At 39.6% G+C, this 20,129-nt stretch overlaps 1 protein-coding gene across 6 annotated transcripts; it reads left to right on the forward strand.

The window, feature by feature from the left end:
- Positions 1-537: 537 nt before the first annotated feature.
- Positions 538-16,240, forward strand: LOC148398795 (platelet endothelial cell adhesion molecule-like). 6 transcript variants are annotated; one of them, XM_088373665.1, is made up of 16 exons: positions 538-828; positions 919-954; positions 3,991-4,287; positions 4,793-5,074; positions 5,157-5,429; positions 5,668-5,940; positions 6,636-6,914; positions 7,743-8,021; positions 8,586-8,687; positions 8,803-8,833; positions 11,184-11,263; positions 12,947-13,000; positions 13,239-13,328; positions 13,775-13,831; positions 14,777-14,799; positions 15,984-16,240. In XM_088373665.1, exons 1-16 carry the CDS (start codon positions 783-785, stop codon positions 16,083-16,085), a joined length of 2,304 nt encoding a protein of 767 aa, XP_088229791.1. In that variant the 5' UTR covers positions 538-782; the 3' UTR covers positions 16,086-16,240. The 6 variants fall into 6 exon arrangements, 5 of the variants coding, with proteins under 5 accessions (XP_088229791.1, XP_088229792.1, XP_088229793.1 ...); XM_088373666.1 differs by lacking the exons at positions 8,803-8,833; positions 11,184-11,263; XR_015858014.1 differs by lacking the exons at positions 11,184-11,263; positions 14,777-14,799; positions 15,984-16,240 and having other exon boundaries at positions 13,775-13,829.
- Positions 16,241-20,129: the final 3,889 nt, after the last annotated feature.

The following is a 20,129-nucleotide window of genomic DNA, read 5'->3' on the forward strand; positions in this document are numbered from 1 at the left end:
TTGTGCTACATTGTCTTGATCACTGAGGAATTCTGATGAGGGCACCGAAGAATGAATGCCATTCCAATAACAACCGCTTCCACATCTTTCATGTAATTAGTTTTAGCTTAAACAAAAGAAAAAATTGATAACATGGGTTCGGAAATGAAAACGTGCATTAAATCAGTCTCAATCTCTCAAATTCAAGTTACTACCAAAGCCACATCCAGTCACTTATACAATAGATTTTCTAAAGGCTTTAACTGAGATCTTTGTATTTTCCCCAAATGCCGGGAAAAAAAGATGTACTGCTCCCGGATCGCAAGACTGGACTGAAGTCTTGGCCACTCATCTATGCATAGATTTATGCCAGTAAGAAGGTTCAGTGGCGCACAAAGTTGATTTCAGGAAGCAACACAAAGAATGTCTGCGTATCTGCCTTCTGTTGTTCTTTTTACCTGCTCAAACCCTCACAGCCAATCAAAAAGGGCAAAGGCCTGACTCCTACACTTAAAATGGTCAAACATTATTATGACTGTCATTCTACAAACACGCACACAAGTCCAGAGGACATTCCACAGCAGCACAAAGTGAACCAGCGTGGACATCCTGAGGAAACAACACTGGCTTCCTGTCAAATTAAGCCAAGCCGCTGGCTGCTGGGAACGATAACCGCTGCTGGATGAGGTAGAGCGCCACCTTCGTGCCACCCCGCCCACCAACTACACACCAACACCCATCGAGGCCATTCGGGTCCAGGACCGTCGGCCACAGCGGGATCACTGAAGAGCTCCTCAGACGCCATGGGCCGCTTTCTGCTCCTGTTAAGCTGCACGCTCGTATCTGACTGTAAGCTTGTCTTATCGCTTTGGAGTTCTTCTTGGAGGAGAAAATTCATTGACTGATATCTAATCAGGTGCTTTTTATTGTTGTTCCAAGATCTCCATCCATGGAGAGGGACCAACGCACAGACCAGTAAGTACTGTACATTACAGTGGGAGACATTTTTTAAACATCAAAAATATATCTCTTTCTATTTTTATGTCAGTGTGATTTTATGGTCATCTGCATATACTGTAGGTCTTGTGGATGTCACTGGTTTAGTAGTCATGTGACACATCTTGGGCAAACAGCTGAAAAATGTTCTTAAATTCTTAATTTGGATTACAATCACAACCAAAAGCTGTACATGACATTGAGTTGTGTGGTCATCCACTAAGTCAATACAGGTTCAATGTGAGTTAGTGAGAAAGTTTGTTATCACAGCTCTGGGTGTAGTGTGCGGCGTGGTGGAAAAGTTGACCAGTACAGTCTTTGGGAACACGTCAGCCGGCATTGTCACACACACTTTGTTCACTCACTGATGGAACATTTGACTCGGTCCTCATCAGGTGAGCTTTCATCAGGACCTCCTGGGAATGAGGCTCTCGTATGATATTGATATTGTGATGTGACGGACAGCCTTGTTCGACTCTGACAGACTGTTAGCAGAGCTGACTTGTTTGGTTTGTACCTGCTGTTTTTGTTGGAACTCCCGTCTTAGGAGAGATTGGGGGGGCGTGAGCCGTTGCTGTTTGTGTCAAAATTCTACGGATAAACTTAAGTACTGTATGTACAAGTGCACCTTGATGAAAAGTTATTCCAGTATGTTTCCAGTAGTATTTTTTTTTAAATATGTTTTATGGTTTCATTGTTTAAAGTTCTTGAGATGGTGATTTTTTATTTTTATTTTTTTATTAAATATTGCTCTGTGTGGTGAATCCTTACCCTAAGGGTCATCTACGTGGTGCCCGCGGACACTGACATCACATGAGTAGCTCACGGACATATTCTATCACAGTGATGGGCAATTATTTTGTAGAAATCTGATCACTGGGAGAGATGTAATAGTTGCATATTGTCACCCTCTTTTTTTCAGAAAACACAAGTAACTAAAACTAATTCTGATTAATTGTGATATTTATCAATTTTGTTTCGGGGGTTATTTTTTTCAGAAAACACAAATAACTAAAACTAATTCTGATTAATTGTGATATTTATCCATGTTGTTTCAAGGGAGGTAGAAATTAGATCATAGGTGTCAAACTCAATGCCTTATATGGCCCGCCACACCATTTTATGTGACCCGCAAAGACAAATTGTGCATTGACTTCATGTGTCAATAGACAAATGACGAATTGTCTACACTTTTAAACTTCATGTGTCAATGCAACAATTACAAATTGTCTTCACTTTTAAAAATTTGAAATATTGCTAGCATTTTTTTTTTTAGGTATTTGAACAATTTTTATTAGTCTCAAAACTAGTTATTCATCAGTTTGTTGTACAGTCTATACTGTATAAGGCGTTGATAGTCATAATGGCCCTTTGATGGAAATTATGATGATGCAGCCCATGACAAAAAATGAGTTTGACACCCCTGAATGAGATGTTAAATAAAGGATTTGGCTGATTTTAGCAAAGATGACCAGCATCCTAAGGGGATGTTGAAGGAAGAAAAAAAAAAGGCTAAATATGACTGCTATTGTCGAGGCTGATGATATAATATTTATTGTAGGAGTTTCTTGCCATGAATCTCATAACATATAACATTATTCAAATCAATTTGAACAGATTTGTTATTTCAGAAGTCTATCAAACTGATAGGCCTTTGCATTAATCAGATGTTTATCAAACTAGTAGGCTTTCACATTAATCAGATTTTTATCAAACTGGTAGGCTTTCGCATTCATTATTACCCAAGAAGTATTGTAGGTCTCAGTTTCAAAAAGCATATCAAGGAAATATGATTTTTTTTTTTTTTAATTCAAGAGCTGATATAAGTTGTTTCCCCACAATATCCTTATTAAGTGAAATGCACCTGTACGCACCTTACAGGCCCAGATGTATTTGCTTAAATGGCCCTTGCAAGTTTCACCGCAACTAGATGCTTTTTGTAGCCATCAGCAAACTTCTGGCATGGGCAAGTGAGTGTGGGATCAATGCAGTCTTGCAACACCAACACTTACTGTCCAAAGTTCACCTTGAGGTGAATTTGAAGAATCTGGAGGTTCACTTTCTTCATCACTCCATCTGCTTTGTGCCGTGCACTAGCACCACCGGCAGCAAACCTACCACAATCATGCTTGACAGTTCACCTTGATTTCTCCAAACAGACTTCTTGTCATTGCGACCAGAGTCCAAACTCATCTGACTGTTTTGGCTTTGTTTTCCTTGTTCGTGATAGAATCTACAAATTTCAATCGAGCTTGAAGGTGTCGATTTCAGAGCAGAAGCTTCTTTTATGGTCGCTACGCTCTCAGTCCATGGTGATGAAAAGCTCCCCTCACTGTGGCCAGAAACACTGGTGTTCCAGCAGTTTCCATTTCATTGCAGGCTCCCGACTAATTTCCGTCACATTGTTTCAGAATAGCTCCACGAGGCTTTCCCATATTGTCTTCGTTTTCCATATTTGTTCCTCGCTAATTTCCTTGGACTTTGCCATTGTTGGGAAAACTAGCCGAGCTAGTGAGTGCTGTCAAAAGAATTCTTTTAATGCTGATGAAAATGCTCACTGATGAAAAATTAGTTGAACTTTTCTTTGACTTTTGAGTGTGATCAGCTGGAACTGACAAGTGAAAGAGACTAAAGACTTAAAGACGTTACCAAAGACTAGTCATTCATTGCACCTTTTTGGTTTTACTCAAGATTTTTGGTATTTTGACAAATTTATAACCTTTCACATTACAGCTATGTTTTAAATTGATCTAAATTTCAAAGTTCATTCGTTTGCTTGAAGTTACCAGCATCATTTAGAATGGTGCCAAAGAGTTTGTTTCCTAAATGTCTGATTGGAATAATTTGAAAACAGAAAATATTTTCTATGAATAACTCTCTTTTGGGCAACTTGTCACTTCCTGTCTGAAGGAAGAAAATACAAATTTACTAGCCCTAAATATATTCATTCAAAATCACAATTACGACCTCTTCATAATTCACAACTGCTAACATGTTTTGAACCCCACCCTACAGTGTTCACTATAAGGGACATCAGTATATCGCTTGAGCCCGGGTCCGATGTGATGCGGGGCACCAATGTGACTGTGCGCTGTCAGGCATTGGTCAGCAGCTCTGGCACAGAGCCACTGGGTCGCGAATACACAATCTTCAAGGATGGCGTCACCGTGTACACAAAGACAACCAGCAGCTCTGGTGATCTCCTGTACCGCCTTCCTGATGCTCGCGTGTCCAACGCGGGCAAATACAAGTGTAAGATCAACATCGAAGGCAAGCAGGTGACCAGTGAGGCCAAGAAACTCACAGTCACGGGTAAGTGTATCCAGACACAAATTTATTTTGATCCAGGCAGTTTTTCTCTCCTTCTAATATGTTTCCAAGATTTAACACAAAGCAACAGTCAAACTGCAAAAAATAGTGTGTAAAAATTAGGGTTGGGCATCTTTTGAATTTAGACGATTACAGTTCTTCGATTGGATTCTGATTCTTGATTTCTCTGATTAGCAAAACAAAAAAAGAAGGATGGAACTAACCAGTCATTTTGGGACAAATCATATAAACTTCTCCATTCTTTAATTTGGTGATCTTTGTACTTTTTGAGTTTTGATGTGAGTGGGGGCATTTATTTATTCATTTATTTTATTTTATTTTCATTGGTCAGTTATAATTGAGTGCCGAGCAACAAGTGGCTGTTAACATATAATGTGACCATGAACAAGATTCCAAGAAATGTTACTGATCATTGTGGTTGAAAATTATTAGATAAATGAAATAATTTTGGTTATATATTATACGTATATGTTTGCTTACTCAACAGGTTTGTCGGCACCCCTGCTTCATTTGAACAACGCTGTTGTCAGTGAGGGGGAGGAAGTAACAGCCAGATGCACAGCGCCAGGAGAAACGGGTTCTATCATTTTCTATTTCTATGATGATGCCAAGGAGATCCTAGAGGATAGGCTCAACTCCAACCAGTCTGAAGTCAAGCTTCGCTTCAACACTGTTGGTATCCACAAGATGTACTGTGCCTACACCGTCCTGGTGACACCAAATTCCTTCAGGTCGGACAAAAGCAACACTGTCACCATTTCGGTCAGAGGTACGGGAAATAATGTAGTGTAATTCATTGACGTTGCTAAACATAAAGAATTTGTTCACACTGGTTGGTCTTGTTTCCACAGAACTTTCCATTACGCCAGTTTTGGAGATTTTCCCTTACAGCAATATCTATGAAGGAGACACAATTGACATCACGTGCACCATCAGAAACCTCATACCCGGCATGTACGGAACCGTTCACCTCTACCTGAGTCGAGGAACCCAGCTTCTCAGCAGGGGGGACACCAATGTCAACCACAGCATGATCGCCTTGGCTAAGGACTCTGAGGAGTTTGAGTGTAGACTGGAGATGGGAAATGTTGTGAAGGTTGATACAAAAAAGATTTTGGTGACTGGTACGTATCTTGTTCTGCATGGTTGTACATTCTACATTTTAGGATTGACAGTATGATGTCAACGCGAGGTAACCGCAGAGATCGGGTGGTTGGAATAGACCTGGGCAAAGTACGGCCCCAGGGGGCACATCCAGCCCTCCCGCAGTCTCTGACCAGCCCTCCCTGTGACCTTGAAGTCAAAATATAATGTAAGGTGTGAACAGATGTTAATGCCTACATTTTGTGACTGCATCCACAGAGCTGTTTTCAGTGCCTACGCTCTCAATGTCACCAAGCGAAGTCTTTCAAAGAGACCACATGACACTGAGCTGCAGAAGTGACAGCTTCGCTTCAGAGAGGCTCCACAGGGACGAGTTGAGTTATAGTTTGGATCCGCCAGAGAGTCTCCTGCTCCCAAAGAGCACCGGCGTGTTTTCTGGCAAAGCTCTGCTCTACGAATTCAACTACACTTGCATTGCTCAAGCCAAGGGCATCAGGAAATATAGCAAACCTTTGACTGTCATTCCTAAAGGTGAGCATGCAAGCTTCTTTTACTATGTTTATTACATAACACTCCACAGAATTAAATACATAATCTATGTATATATTGTATACTAGTATATTTAAGTATATGTATATTAACTTAAGTAAATTACCCCACATAACATATTAAATCATACATAAAACGTATACAGTATATTCATTTCAGTTTTGTTATATTTTGAAACTAACGGACATCCCCCCACCCACCCACACACACACACACACACACACACACACACACACCCCACACACACACACACACACGCACAATTTTAAAGGGTACTTGTATCCTTTACACCAACCAAACCACAATCCAGAACCATTTCTGGCCTACTATCTATTTTGACCAGCTATTCATGATTTGTGATATGGTGCCCTGCACTTGGCTGGCGACCAGTTCAGGGTTCACCAGGCCTCTTAGTCAGCACACCCACAATGTAAAATGTAATACACACATACACACCACCATGAATATATTTGATCGTGTATTGCAGGTGTTACCAATTGTTAATGATCAATCTATGCAATATCTCATCTAATGATCTATTATCATCAATTTCCAAGTTTGTTCCTGTGAATGAGTGGATGTGAGGGATTCTATAAGTATTTAGGCCACCATACGGTGTCGATAAAACTCTCAATAAGTGCAGTCAATTTACCATTTGTTGTGGTTGCCCATTTCAGTAACTGTATCAACACCAAGGATCTCAGTGGTTGGCAGAGCGGTGTTGGGACGTCCAATTAAGGTCCTGTGTCAGTCAGACATCGGCAGCCTGCCCATAAACTACACTTTACTGAAAGAATACGAGGTTCTGAGCACAGCCAGTGTCAAAATGCCTTTTGAACAGGCTCTGTTCACCGTCACCATCCACCAGCCTGATGAAATCAACAAGTTGATGTGTGAGGCCCAAAACAGTCCGAGGGAACCGCCACTCAGCAAAAGACTGGAGGCTACTGTTGTTGGTAAATATCTGTCTGACACATCAAGTTTGTATATTCTATATTTACTATACGGTGAACACTTTCAAATTCACATGCGTAGATTTTGGGGGGGACCCTGCCACCATTTTTCTTTGACTAGCTGCCTGCTTTTTGTTTTTGCTCAGGCCCAAGCCATGTCGAATTGATTTTATTTTATTATTTTATGTCATAAGAATTTATTTTTTTGCCACCGTTTGGTGACAACTTGATGACAAGCACGATATATTCAGTGGAAAATCTTTTATTCAGGCCATAGCTTTTTCAAATACTAACCAAAAGTGTTTTGTAATCATCTTGTGCCATCTATAGGCAATTACAAGCCTCTTTTTGTGGGTATCAATTATGCTACATTTACAGCCCCATTTCAGGACACGATGGACAAAATAAGATGTCTTGAGAGAACGTGGGGTAACGGGATAATCAAACACGATCAGTCTTGACTGGCAAGAATTTTGAATCATGACAAAAAGATGGCACGGTAGTCAGAGTACAGACTAAAAACCTAGTTGGCCATAGTAAAATGAAGTGAAAGCAACTAAACCTGACAGATTGTAAAATTTTGGTGGTGATTTATAGTGGGACGACTTGCATGTGTTCCCCTACACTCTCCGTATATCCTTCTCCACACGGCCTGCGACAAATAGATGGATACACCATGACAAAACTTAAAAGCAGCGGAAAATAATGACCAAAATCCCATAGCGCACTACGTTTCGAGCAAAGAGGGTTGCTCCCCATGAATATTGGCTGTTTGTGGCATGGCGAGGTAACTATTTGCTTAACAGCTCTCTTCTGGCTTTTTCTCCACAGTACCTCTGTCTCATCCGACCCTCACGGTCATCCCCGTCTTGCCGGAAATTGCAGAGGGAGATCATCTCTTCCTGATCTGTGGTGTGAAAGGCACCCCGCCCATCACCTTTAAGTGGTATCGAGACAGCAGCAACAACCCGATCTTTACCACCACCTCAGACAAGAACAATACAGACTACCAGATTCCAGCTCTGATCAAAGGTGACAGTGGCACCTACTATTGTGAGGCCATCAATCATGCCAACAATGTGGTCCGCAGCGCACCAGTCACCATAGAAGGTGAGGACTTGGATGTTTATTCACATGCTGGATAAGAATAAAATAGCTTAATCAATGCTATTTTATGCTGGTGGTGATGTTTGTTTTCGTCAATTAACGTGACATTAACATTATGTGGCAACTCTCAATAAAATAGTGGAGAGGTATTGTTATTGACTGAGATTTTCATTTGAAATGTATTTTGAGTCAGAAGCCTCTTACTGTAAATCACCACTAACTGTCTACCAATTTTAACCATTTAGTATTTGCTTTTGCGTCATGGTAATTGCTAACCCATCTTTGAGCGATCACATTTTAAATTTAAATTGCTCGACCTCAATGGCATCAACATTTTACCAAATTGCGAATGATTGGACCCGCAAACATGACAGACTTGAGAAGGTTTACAGAGTTTATTTGACAAAATGTGCACCTAAATAAGAAACAAAACACTCACCAGAAAGCAACGTGACAAATCAGTGCCTTGCTAAAAGGGATCTACACAATACTCAAGAAGCATACTTTCTTTTCATTGATGACACAAACTTCATTCGTCATTTGACTGTACTGTCTCTCTCTCGGCAGTGCGCTTAGCCCTCTGGAAGAAAGCGGTTATTGTGGGCTTCTGTCTGCTGATGGTGTCTGTGCTGGTGGTGGTGATTGTGCTGTGCTTCAGGTCCAAGAGAGGTAGAAACACCTACAATCCTGCAGCAACTCACACCTCCTTAGTTTGACTACGTGTGAGGCAACCTTCTCCCACCCACTTCCTCCTGCTCTTCTCACATCTCCTCTCTTATTATAGGTAAAAGGGAAGCAGCTGCTGAATTGTCAGTGTGAGTTGGCTCCACTACTTGCTTCCTCTCAATATGACAGATGGTTTATAGCTGCGTTAGTTACGGTGTATGGGTATTGTTAGGTTGGCTGAGACTGAGGCTAAGAGGTGAGCTGGCGAGCCAAAAGCTTACATCTTGGGTGACCCAAACAATTTAGACAGCTCTGAACATAGGCGTGATAACATCAAAAATGTAGAAGATCCAACTCAAAGATGTGCTGTTGTGACAATCACTTAGGTATCTACAGATGAACAATTTCTAAACTTTTTCCACTCTTAATATGGAATATGGACACCATTAAACCAATGTTTTGTTGAAGCTCCGTTTGGTTTGATTTCAGCACTCACTCTTTTTTGGTAAGAGCCGATCAGGTCGATATTCCTGATTCATATTTGTCAAAGAGCTCCAAATACAGGCACACTTCTGGTTTCCCCTCTTCAGATCATCCCACAGGTTTTCAATTGGATTTTAGTTTAAGTTAAGTTACGGACCCCAGCTTAGTTAACATAAACAAGTGGCAACACAGAAGCTACAAAGGTATGTTGTTATTGGGGATTATACATTATTGTTGTATAGCAGAGCATCGCAGTGGACTGTGTTTAGCACACAGTACCGAGGTTTGGGTTTCAAATGTCATCTCCAGCCTATCTATGTGGAGTTTGCCTGTTCTACCCGTGCATTCAAGTACTTTGTCCCAAATTCCATTATAATGCTTGTTAGGTCCAAGACTCTAAATTGTGTAAATGTAAAAAAAAAAAAAAGGTTGCTTTATATGTGCCAAGTAAGTAGTATGGATGGATAAACGGACGGACAGGTGATTTTAGCGCATCTATCCATCTATTATCTGAAACAATTAACCTCATGGGGGTCACAGGTATGCTCGTGTTTAATCAGTAAACTATAAGACAATATATAAACCAAGATTACATCTAAAATAACAAAACACTGTCACAAAAGGTGAACCACACAAATTCAAACAAAGAGTCCAAGGCTCTTTTTATCAGAAACTTATAAAAGTCGAAACAGCAAAGGTCAGGTAAAGGTCAACCCATAACCGTCAGATGCCCTAAACTCAGGTAGATATATAAAGCGCCACAAAATCAAAAGTTATAAACAGAAACAACAAAGCCTACTCACATTAAGTCACAGTTAGAGCTGCAGTTCTCAAAGCCCTTTTAAGCTCAATCTATTACAATGGAAGTAAGCTTGACTTCCTTTTCGTTTTTATGTCAAACATATGTGATGAAAACATGGCCAGAAACATCACCCTTGATTTCATCACTTCATAAAACATTACCTCACTTGCTTTTGGGAGGTTGCCCGTATGTTTTGGCAATATGATGCTTAGCTTCTGTATTGCCACTCTATCCCACAATCCACACATCCAAAGGAAATTGTTGTAGGACGCCGCCAGTACTTTGCTCAAATTCAAGCAGCTCCTTAAATGTTGCTCTAAAACCTTTGTCAGCCTCCCTGACCAGTTTTCTTCTCGTCTTTTCGGAGATTTTGGAGTGACATCCATGACTTGGTCATGTCACTGCCGTATGTACCATATATTCTGTGTAATGTTGTGGTTATTCTTTCGAAATAGTCTCACAACTGTTACATTTTGTTGAGATGTGCAGTTTTTTTTATGAGTACAAAACACAGACTGAATATTACATCTCGATAATGCCTCCACTTCCTCTCATTGTACGAACAGACGAGTCGGGCCAAACTGTCTCAGTCACAGAGGGAGTTGTCTCGTAATGGTGACGTTTTCTAGAACCAGAGTTTCCACGATTGCAATCAGCAAAATCAAACATTTCTCTGGCGTACTATAATTAGTATTTATCCTTGAAATGTCCACATTGGATTAGTATTTTTATCTTACAGGAATTAAAATTAATAAGAGTCGAGTTGAGCATTAAAGATTACTCCAAAAACCGTTTGAAATATCTAAATCATTTATGACTTTCTTAATGAAAATAATGTATTTATCTCCATTAAAAAATATATTACTCAGAACTGTCTACTTGTGATTGGATCACCCAAGATGTCGTCACTGGATCAGAACCGGAATCAGAAAATTGTCGGATAACGCCCTGCTAGATGTCCTGCTTGGTTGAGTCCATTGAGAGATTGCTATTACTTCCATTAGGACCACTTGAGTCACAACTACAATGGTTTTAGCAAGCAATTCAGTATTCGTTCATTTAATCCTGAAAAATTTCCAACCTATGAATTGAAGTAAATTAGTAAGATTTTTTTTCGGGATAAATTTAAAACACAAAATCTCTAGTCATCTGATATTTTGTAGACTTCATGTGTTGGATTTTGTCCAGTTGACTTTATTCTCACCATTTCTCAGAAAGCCTTCGAGCCCTAAATCAGATGACTCTTTAACAGTGATTCTAGCCCACGACACAGAGGTTAATAATGCAGCCCCAGGTAGATTATTTTTTTTATTTACTTTTTTTCTTGTGATCCACCGGCTGTCTTCATCAGTCATTCCTCCAACCACTAGTCCTTTCATAGCATGTTGTGTGTGGGAGCCATTGCGATCCATCCTCACTTCATCATCCATGATCTAATATGCATGCAGGGGTCACGTTTTTGTAACTTGACGAGCATTGTTGAATATAATCATCTGTTTTGTCCATGATATCTTGGTAGTGTCACGTGAGAGTGTTTAGTCTCAGACATTTTGCATGTACATTGTCGCTCTGTGAATTCCTGAGGCAACCAAAACAGGAATGGTTTGTTGTATGGAGGGGGGAGTGTCTGGACTAGCAGGAAGATGCTGCTTAGAGTTTGAATACTGGTGAATTACATTGTCAAGTGTTGCAAACTGTTTAGAGCGCCCGTTATCATCTTGTTCCAGACGGAGCGCCACACTATGATGGCATGGAGGGGAGGGTGACCAATGGGACACGAGCTATGCGCGCTGTCGCTTCCCACTGACATCAGCAACAGGAGCAGCTTCAGTATTCCAGCCACAGTGTAGAGATACCCTGCTTTGCAAGGGACGGGGAGCCACTTAAAAAAACCTTTGAAGATTCGCCCCAAAAAAGGAAGCTTTTTTTGTCCCCCACGTTTTTTCACATAGAAGGATGTGTTACAAGAGAAATGACTCGCCTCCTGCTGCTCCCTCTCCCCTCCCCCTGCAATCGAGATGGCCTTTGATTTTTCTCTATTTTTTTATTTTTATTTAACATCACTGTCTTTGTCCTGTGTTTCTTTGTATTCCATGTGTCGGCGGGTGCATGTTTTTGCAATGTTAAGACTTTAACTTTTGTATGTTTGAACATCGTTGATGACTGTTTGTTTTTCAGATCCCTTTATCATTATCATAGGACATTTGTGTGTGTATATTTTGGTTGATTCCTTGACTTTGCTCAAGTCCTTTTAGAATAAATGAATTGGTTCTATTTAGATGCGTGTCATCCCCATTCATTTTGCTGGAGGTGTTGCATGTATGACACTAAATCAATTTGGAAAAACGCTTCTAAGGGGGATTATTTCTTTTCACTATGAATTATGTCTGACAAAAAGTCATACGCACAAGACCATGGCAAAACTCCCAACAGTCTTCATGCTAACTTTATTTATTCCCCCAAAAGGAATGCATGCAGTGACTTCCTTTACAGAGTGAAACAATGGACTCTGCGCTAAACTTCCTATGTTGACACAAAACAGCTTTTGTTAGTTTGAATGTGCGTAGCATGCAGGGGAAATTAATCTCATAAACCTTTTTTAAGCGACTTGAGATAACATTACCAGCTGGGGATAAGCAATGCTGTTTTGGATTCATAATTTAATGCATAATAGTGAGCTGGCAAAGTTAACACATTTAGATGTTCCTAAATTCTCTAAAAAAAAAAGCTAAAAAGCTCAAAGCTCAATATAAGACTAATGCTATTTGTATATTGCAACATTTCTTCTCTTTTAGCAACTGAAAATGAATCAGGAAAAGAATTATAATGTTTCTTCACAAACTGCTGTGATATTCAAACCTCTGTAATTTGGGCTTTTGATTAACTGTTGCTGTATGTCCTTCTAGGTTCTCCCCGCAGCAGATACTCAGTCCAACTACACTTATTTTTTCATTGTGCATGTATTTCTTCCATACAGGGAAAGTGGAGAGAGTAGATATCAGCGTGTGGAGTGAGCGGCCGCCTGCAACAGGTGAGCATGTCCGCTTACTATTGTCATTGTAAGGCCGGATTACAATGAAGCTGCAGACATTTAGTTTCGAAAAGGTTGAGATGCTAAATTGGCTTACTTTTTTTTCAAAGAACAAATACAGAATTTAGGTTTTAAATGTAGGTACAGGTATTTGCTCCTGATCATGTTTAGGCTAGCAAAGCAGCTTTGCCAACTGTGATTACTCACCATGAATTTTTTTATTCATGTTGCAATGCAGCAAATGATGAGGAAAGCAGCATGGTGTCCAATGAGCCTGATGTGGAGTACACTGAGGTGGTGCATCCTCAGCCAGCTGACCCCTGCAGAGGTAAGGAGTCCACCACACTCTTCTCTGTCCCACACTACCCATCATGCATCTAAATTTTCTCTTGTGCATTCTGGACATTCATTTCTCCTCCCTTTCATATCTCCCTATTGAAAAAAAACATCTCCTTAGTTGATAAGGGAGTAACACTTCCTAGGTGGGGCCTAATTACCCCTAATCAAGACATCTCCAGGTAGTTAGAACTGTTGGGATAACTGGTGGGATTTCTAAGACTGTTCTAGATACTATAAACAGGAAGGGTTGAGCTAATTGCTGAGTGGGGCGCTGATACGGAATCACTCTTCATGAATGTCCTGTGAGCTCAACACTGTAGAATGTCACCACTGTCTATTTTTGCGTTTGTTAATTATACATCAGACACTGCTTATCTCAACCCTGTTGCCTTTTGTTGACAAAAGAAGCTAATGTGTTGATTTTTACATCAACAGCACCACTAAAGAAAGGCACAGAAACAGTTTACAGCGAGCTCCAGAACTCTCCACATGGTGAGTTTGATGTCTTTCAAGTTACCTCATGGAATAAAATGTTCAGTTTGATATTGAAGTTTACTCATTTTAATAAAAGTCTCTAAATTTCTGCTTGTTAATTGGTTATGGTAATGGCCAGAATATGAGCCAGTTAAACATCTCTTTAGAAACACAGTTAAAAAATCTAAAATGTTGTGCCTTTTATTGAGTGAAATTCTATACTACATTCCAGCCAAAATTCTGGCTCCTACAGATTGGCTGGTGGTAATTTGGCACAGAGCTGCACACAATCAAACATTACAACTGATCTTATCTCACCATGTGTGTAAAGCCCACCAGTTCTGGAAATCATTGTCTTACCTTCCAGTCTCTCTACCAACATTGGGCAAGAGCTGTCAAAAGATGTCAGGGACTTTAACTTTAACAACCTTATTGCACAAGGCTGAACTGTTTTACAAAATCATCAGCAAAAGGCTCGGTGAGAATGTAGCAACTATTGGCGCCATTATTTGAAAGTGGAAGAGAGAAAATGGCCATGGGTCTGGAGCTCTATGCAAGATTTGTGTTGTCAGGATTGTGGAATTAATAAGTTGTATTACTGATGGGTTAGGTCCAACCTAAGTGACCGAACTCACCGTTTCCCGTTACTGCTAGAAGAAGCTTCCTGCTATTGATACAGCAGCCAGATGTAGTATGCTGTCAAGCATCCCTCTGTGCACTACGACTTCCTTTTCAACAGTGACTAAAGAATTTTTGCATTCTTATAAGACTGTGGTTTGAAATGATAATGGTAAAACCAAATGGCGTTCTGTTTGCCTGTGGCGGTGAAACAAACATGAGTCAGCTAAGTCAGCCGTGTCCACGCATCTGTCAAATGAGTCATGATGAGTAGCCTCCCTCTGATGTCAGAGGATGAACAATACACATCCAATAAACCTGACCTATGACCTTTTTTTTCTGTAGGTGCCGATGACCATCATGGCTATGTAAGTTTCCTGCAATCACAACCATGCAACCAGGCTAAGTATTGATCTCGTAATTATGAACATTGAGTGTTTTAACCACCACCCTCAGAAGTTATACAAACATTGATATAATTTTTAGGACAGTCTACTAGCGACAGTTTGTTATTGGGCATGTTCGCTGAAAGCACACACACACGCACGCACAAATAAGGAAAACTGAACTGATGAAAATTGAAACAATTGAGCATCGCTTAGTTCTCAGTCTTTCCATTTATCAAACATGATTGTTTTAAGCCTCAAATATCTTAATTCACTTAACAGGGTCTTCAAACTCTAGTTGAAGAAAACAAAACATTGAGTGGTCGTACATTTTCAATTAAGGTAGTTTTCCAATCCTGTTACATAACAATCATCAGGTAATTAATCAAGTGGAATTTTAAATTGTTATTGGAATGATTTTATGAAATAGAGTAAAATACAATGGCAAGCCACAGAATGAAAAAGTATGATGTCCACGCCAACAGCTGTAGAAAATATTCAGCCTTTCAAAATGTAATAATGCTCAGTTACGGGAGAGAGTGATTTCAGATTATGTTCATTATTAATTATTGATCAAAACTGAATATTGTCTTTGTAAATCAAATATTTGATACAACTCTTGTCTTGAACATGTTCTACAAGTGGTCATAACCTCCTTGGCCAGTGAATGTTATTAGGTGCATCATGATATACAGTAAGAGTGATACATTCTCCCTCATTCCTGTTTTCAATATAAAATATTTAGTTAAGGTGTAGTTTTATGCAGATAATTTTATTTGTGGTATTGTCTTCATACCACTACTCCTCCTACATACCACTCTATGGCGTGCTTCAGTTCCTCCCTGTTTCAGTGACCCTCAGCAGGCTGATGATCCACAGCAAGAGGGAAACCGCCGTCAAATTTTCCAAACAAGAACAAAGCCGCTTGGGCTGGGGTTTCCTTCCTTATCGGCCTCCAAGATCAGCGCTGCGACTCAGTCAAATTACCTTGAGGCCAGACTCAGCTTTATCATTTCTGTTCTTGAACGACTTGATGGCATTCCAGTGATTTGTTGTAACAGTCATTACTCCTAACATAAAAAAATTATGCTGTGTTTTTGGGGGCAAATATGACCAGATGATCATCCTTGAATCAACTTTAATGCCGAATGATGCACTGTGTGCAGGGTTCTGTGGAATACGCTGATCTGAATGGTGAACAACATGAGATGAATCACTACCCAGTTGAGCACAGCGACTGCCAGGATTTGCCAGTTCCAGTGGATTAGTCAGGCTAATATTCATCACACACGGTTTTCTTTCCATGACACTCGCATGTCATAAAAGCCCTGGGTGCCCTCTTGTAGCCCCTCTGACATTTCTATCAGCAACATAAATGACTGCTGTAAATATTTGCTCATTAATAAAGGCATGTGTCATTTTTGCTGTGTTGTGCCATTGTTTATGTTCAAGATGTAGCTAGTGTATTTGAGGGCCATTCCCTCACTATGTGAATTGAACCATGAATTATATTTTGAATATATATCCATCCATTCGTTTTCTATACTGCTCATTAGGGTCACGAGTGAGCTGGAGCCGATCCCAGCTGACTTTGGGCAAGAGACTGGGTACGCTCATGGATGGGCAACTTAAATAATGGAGGGGGCCACAATTTTTCATAATTGCTACCAGGGGACAACAGAGCATCACACACTTTCTGACTAGGTGCATGACAAAAATGCTATTTTAAACTCGGACAAAATATGTGCATACATGCTTTTAATATACATTTTTGATATAACATTTTTCACTGCGTGTATTAAAGCTCCACTGCCTGAATGACAAAATAACTTCACAGTGTAATTTATTTTCTCGTGCAAAAAAATATTTTTCATGAAAAAAATACCATTCAAGGACAGCAACTGCTGAACAAGAAATCAAAGATGAAATGCAAGAATTCCTTTTGTACATTTTTTAACAAAAATAAACTCACTCAAAATGTTAACATTATCAAGGCTTCTAATGACTATCTATGTCCTGCATATCATTTCAAATTCTTAATTATTGGGCCTATTCATGTAGTGCAGCGCAGCATAAAGACTCACTGTAAGCGCAACTAAGACATGTCTGCCACCTAGTGGTAATTATGAAGATATTACAATTTAAAACTACAATCGACCATGCATGTTTAGTTCGGAACCCGCGGATTGGTGAATTCGCTGTTTTTCTGTTTTGTTTTCTCTTTTAGATTTTTCCATAGATTTGAATTTTTCCTGTTTCTAAGGGATCCCCCTTATTAAATGTTATGTATTACGCCAACCATTGTAAGAGAAGCAAATAAATCGCCTTGATATTATTTTTTCTTTTTCCAATTAAAAAATGTGGGGGTGGTAAAAGAACTACTTAGTACGTTCGGTGCCTCGTTCATGAATCTATTGTACTCTTTATTCCAGTTTTCAAACTAAAGCTTTTTGAATTATTATATTTTTTACTGTTATATTGATTCACTGTATCAGTAAAAGGCCTTTAATTCTAAACCTTTCCTCATTGTGTGCTGCCTGCAGCGTCATCTAGCGGTAAAAGAACACTACATACAGTGATTTACAGAATCAGGCTAATATATTGTATTTTATCTGGTAAAGCACTATTGTTCTTAATTTGTCCTTTGGAGTCCTTTAATACCTTTTATACAATACAATAGCGCTTTCGCAACAGCTGTCAGCTGTTCGCAACACAACACGTTATACAACATGTAACATTAAATAATACAACAAAGCACATCACAAAACATTGGCAATAATACAAACATAACAGCTATTCTTCCATGTGCCTTATTGTTTAAAGCGGTTATAGATGAAAGAGGAAAGATTCAACTTTATTTATGTTTTCAACCACCGGTTTGAATTTTGACATCATTTTGACTTGGAAATCAAATTTTAAAAAATGTGCTGTTGAAAAAGTGATCAAATGTTTAGGCAACTTATGCAAATCAATCTACCTTACAACTTCCTCAGCTCATTTTGTAGTTGGCTCAATTTCTAATTAATTTCCATGAATGTCTGATAAATTTAGTTACCTGTCCTTACCCTGCCTGCTCAAATTGTGTACAACAGTGCCCACAAACGTGTACTCTGGTGAATACTAAAGTCCCATTTTTTGGCAGCAAGTGAACATGGGCACGTGTTCACAGATTGTCCTGCTTGCCTAACAATAAAATGATGCACGTGTGCAGTATGTTATCTTAGTGGAGTGTACTTGAAAAAGTACAAGCTTTAATGAGACACTTGAGTTAATACGCATCTGTTGTGATTTTGGTGTGGCTATGCCACAGGTTTTTCAATTTTTCCACGTAAGCCTCCAATTTGCTCAGTACCCTTAGAGTACCCAAAATTGGAAAATACAAGGGCAAGGCATTGAATTTTTTTTTAATAGTATTTTTTTTTTAAAAACTAATAGATGTATACGTCACATCTTTAAGGACCAACTCAAAATCTGTCTTTTTCCAACATGCAACCAGCAATTTGATGAACCAGTATATAGATTGTAAGCTTGCGTCATGTTCATATTTAATGCAAATGAATGTCCCATTGAATCCGTATTCCATGAATGTCTTCATTACTTCAAGGCTAACATGAGCCAGTACTGCTAGCGTTGGCATGGCAACTGCAGCGGGCACTCAACGTGGTCTGCCTCGCTCAACACACTCTGCCAACGTACTTGTTAAAATCCCATTAAACTTTAATGATGTAACGTCATTGGGATGGTCAAAACAGCAATTCAGATGCTCTGTGTGTGTGTGTGCGCGTGTGTGTGTGTGCTTTTTAAAATCCATGTCCTTTTCCCTCAAATAATTGTACTTTCTGAGCTAAATAGCTGCTGTCAATTCACTAGGCAAAGCCACGCCATTTAATTTACATAGTGCAAGTTAACTCATTGTTCTTTATTGATACTATTAAAAATACAACATTTAAAAGCATTAAAAAGAAAAAAAAGAACTAAAGATGAGAAATAAGTAATTAACTGCACTCTATGATTCAAGGAAATTCTGGTCCGCCATCCAGCATCTCAGGAGGGGGTGCAGTGCAACATGCCTTCCTTTGAGGAAGCAGAATCTGGGGACTATGAGGTGGGCTCTTCTACCTCTGGCATTGAAGTCAATGAGGTGGTTAAACAGTTCCTAGAGTTCCCAAAGCAGTGGTTCTTAACCTTGTTGGAGGTACCGAACCCCACCAGTTTCATATGTGCATTCACCGAACCCCTCTTTAGTGAAAAATAAAATTATTTTTTTGAAATTCAAGACATCGATGTTTTTTACTGGTGCACAAAATAAGCCCTGCATAAACATCCCCTTGTTCAAATAACAAAATCAACACAATGCATAAACTCACAACAAATTACATACTGGCAAATCAGAATTTACACAATAAATTAGGTTTGTTCGGACCTCCTCAGTGGAGGCTCTGCCGAACTCCTGAGACCGATTCACCGAACCCCTAGGGTTCGCTCCAACCCAGGTTAAGAACCACTGTCCTAAAGGCTATAAATGTTGTACAGCTGTCCCAGTTGACACGCCTGTACAACATTGCATGTGCATCGGGGATGGTCCTTCTTGATTGGCACATGAGGGTAGTCAAATCTCTGATTTGAGAGGAGCAGTCAGGTTTTTTTTTTTTTTTACTGGTCAAACAATTATACCCTCACCTATGGTCACGAGCTGTGTTTTATGCAGTCCTCAATAAATACTCTCCAAAAAGGAGATATGCATTGGAAATACAGCTTACTAGGTGACAGCCTTGACATTAAACACTGTAAGCAACGTACCTGTATTGCTCACAGTTCAGTACAGTTCTCTTTACAGTGACTATTGTGTGACATTGAATATTGCGCGTGTCACGGTTAGTGAAAATCAAGTACTCTTGTGATTAGTAAGAACATTTCTAATGAAAGGGGAATCCAGTTGGACCAGTTCCTGCTTATTTTGTCCCCACCCTGTCAAATCAACAATCTTCATTTACTGCTGTGTTTGTTTAGCCGACATGTTAAACATGGTGTTATTTTTGCACTATTGAGTTTTCTGTGCACAGATGTTGATTTCCCTGACAGTTTCCTCATGTGATAACAGTTTCAACAACTTCACAACGATTCAGGATGTTGGCACTGACTGAAGCAGATGAGCTATTTCTCAGGTTACGTGTACATTTATTCAAAACTTCACTGTGAAGTTTTGAATATTCACTGTGCTCAGCATTTAGTAGCTTTTAAATACTACTATTCGACAGGGCAAGTTCTGATGATGCAACATGTGGATAAACACAACAGCCAACAATTGTTGA

This window comes from Syngnathus floridae, chromosome 4, assembly GCF_059516105.1.
Source record: "Syngnathus floridae isolate MCC-2025c chromosome 4, RoL_Sflo_1.0, whole genome shotgun sequence".
Lineage (NCBI taxonomy): Eukaryota > Metazoa > Chordata > Actinopteri > Syngnathiformes > Syngnathidae > Syngnathus > Syngnathus floridae.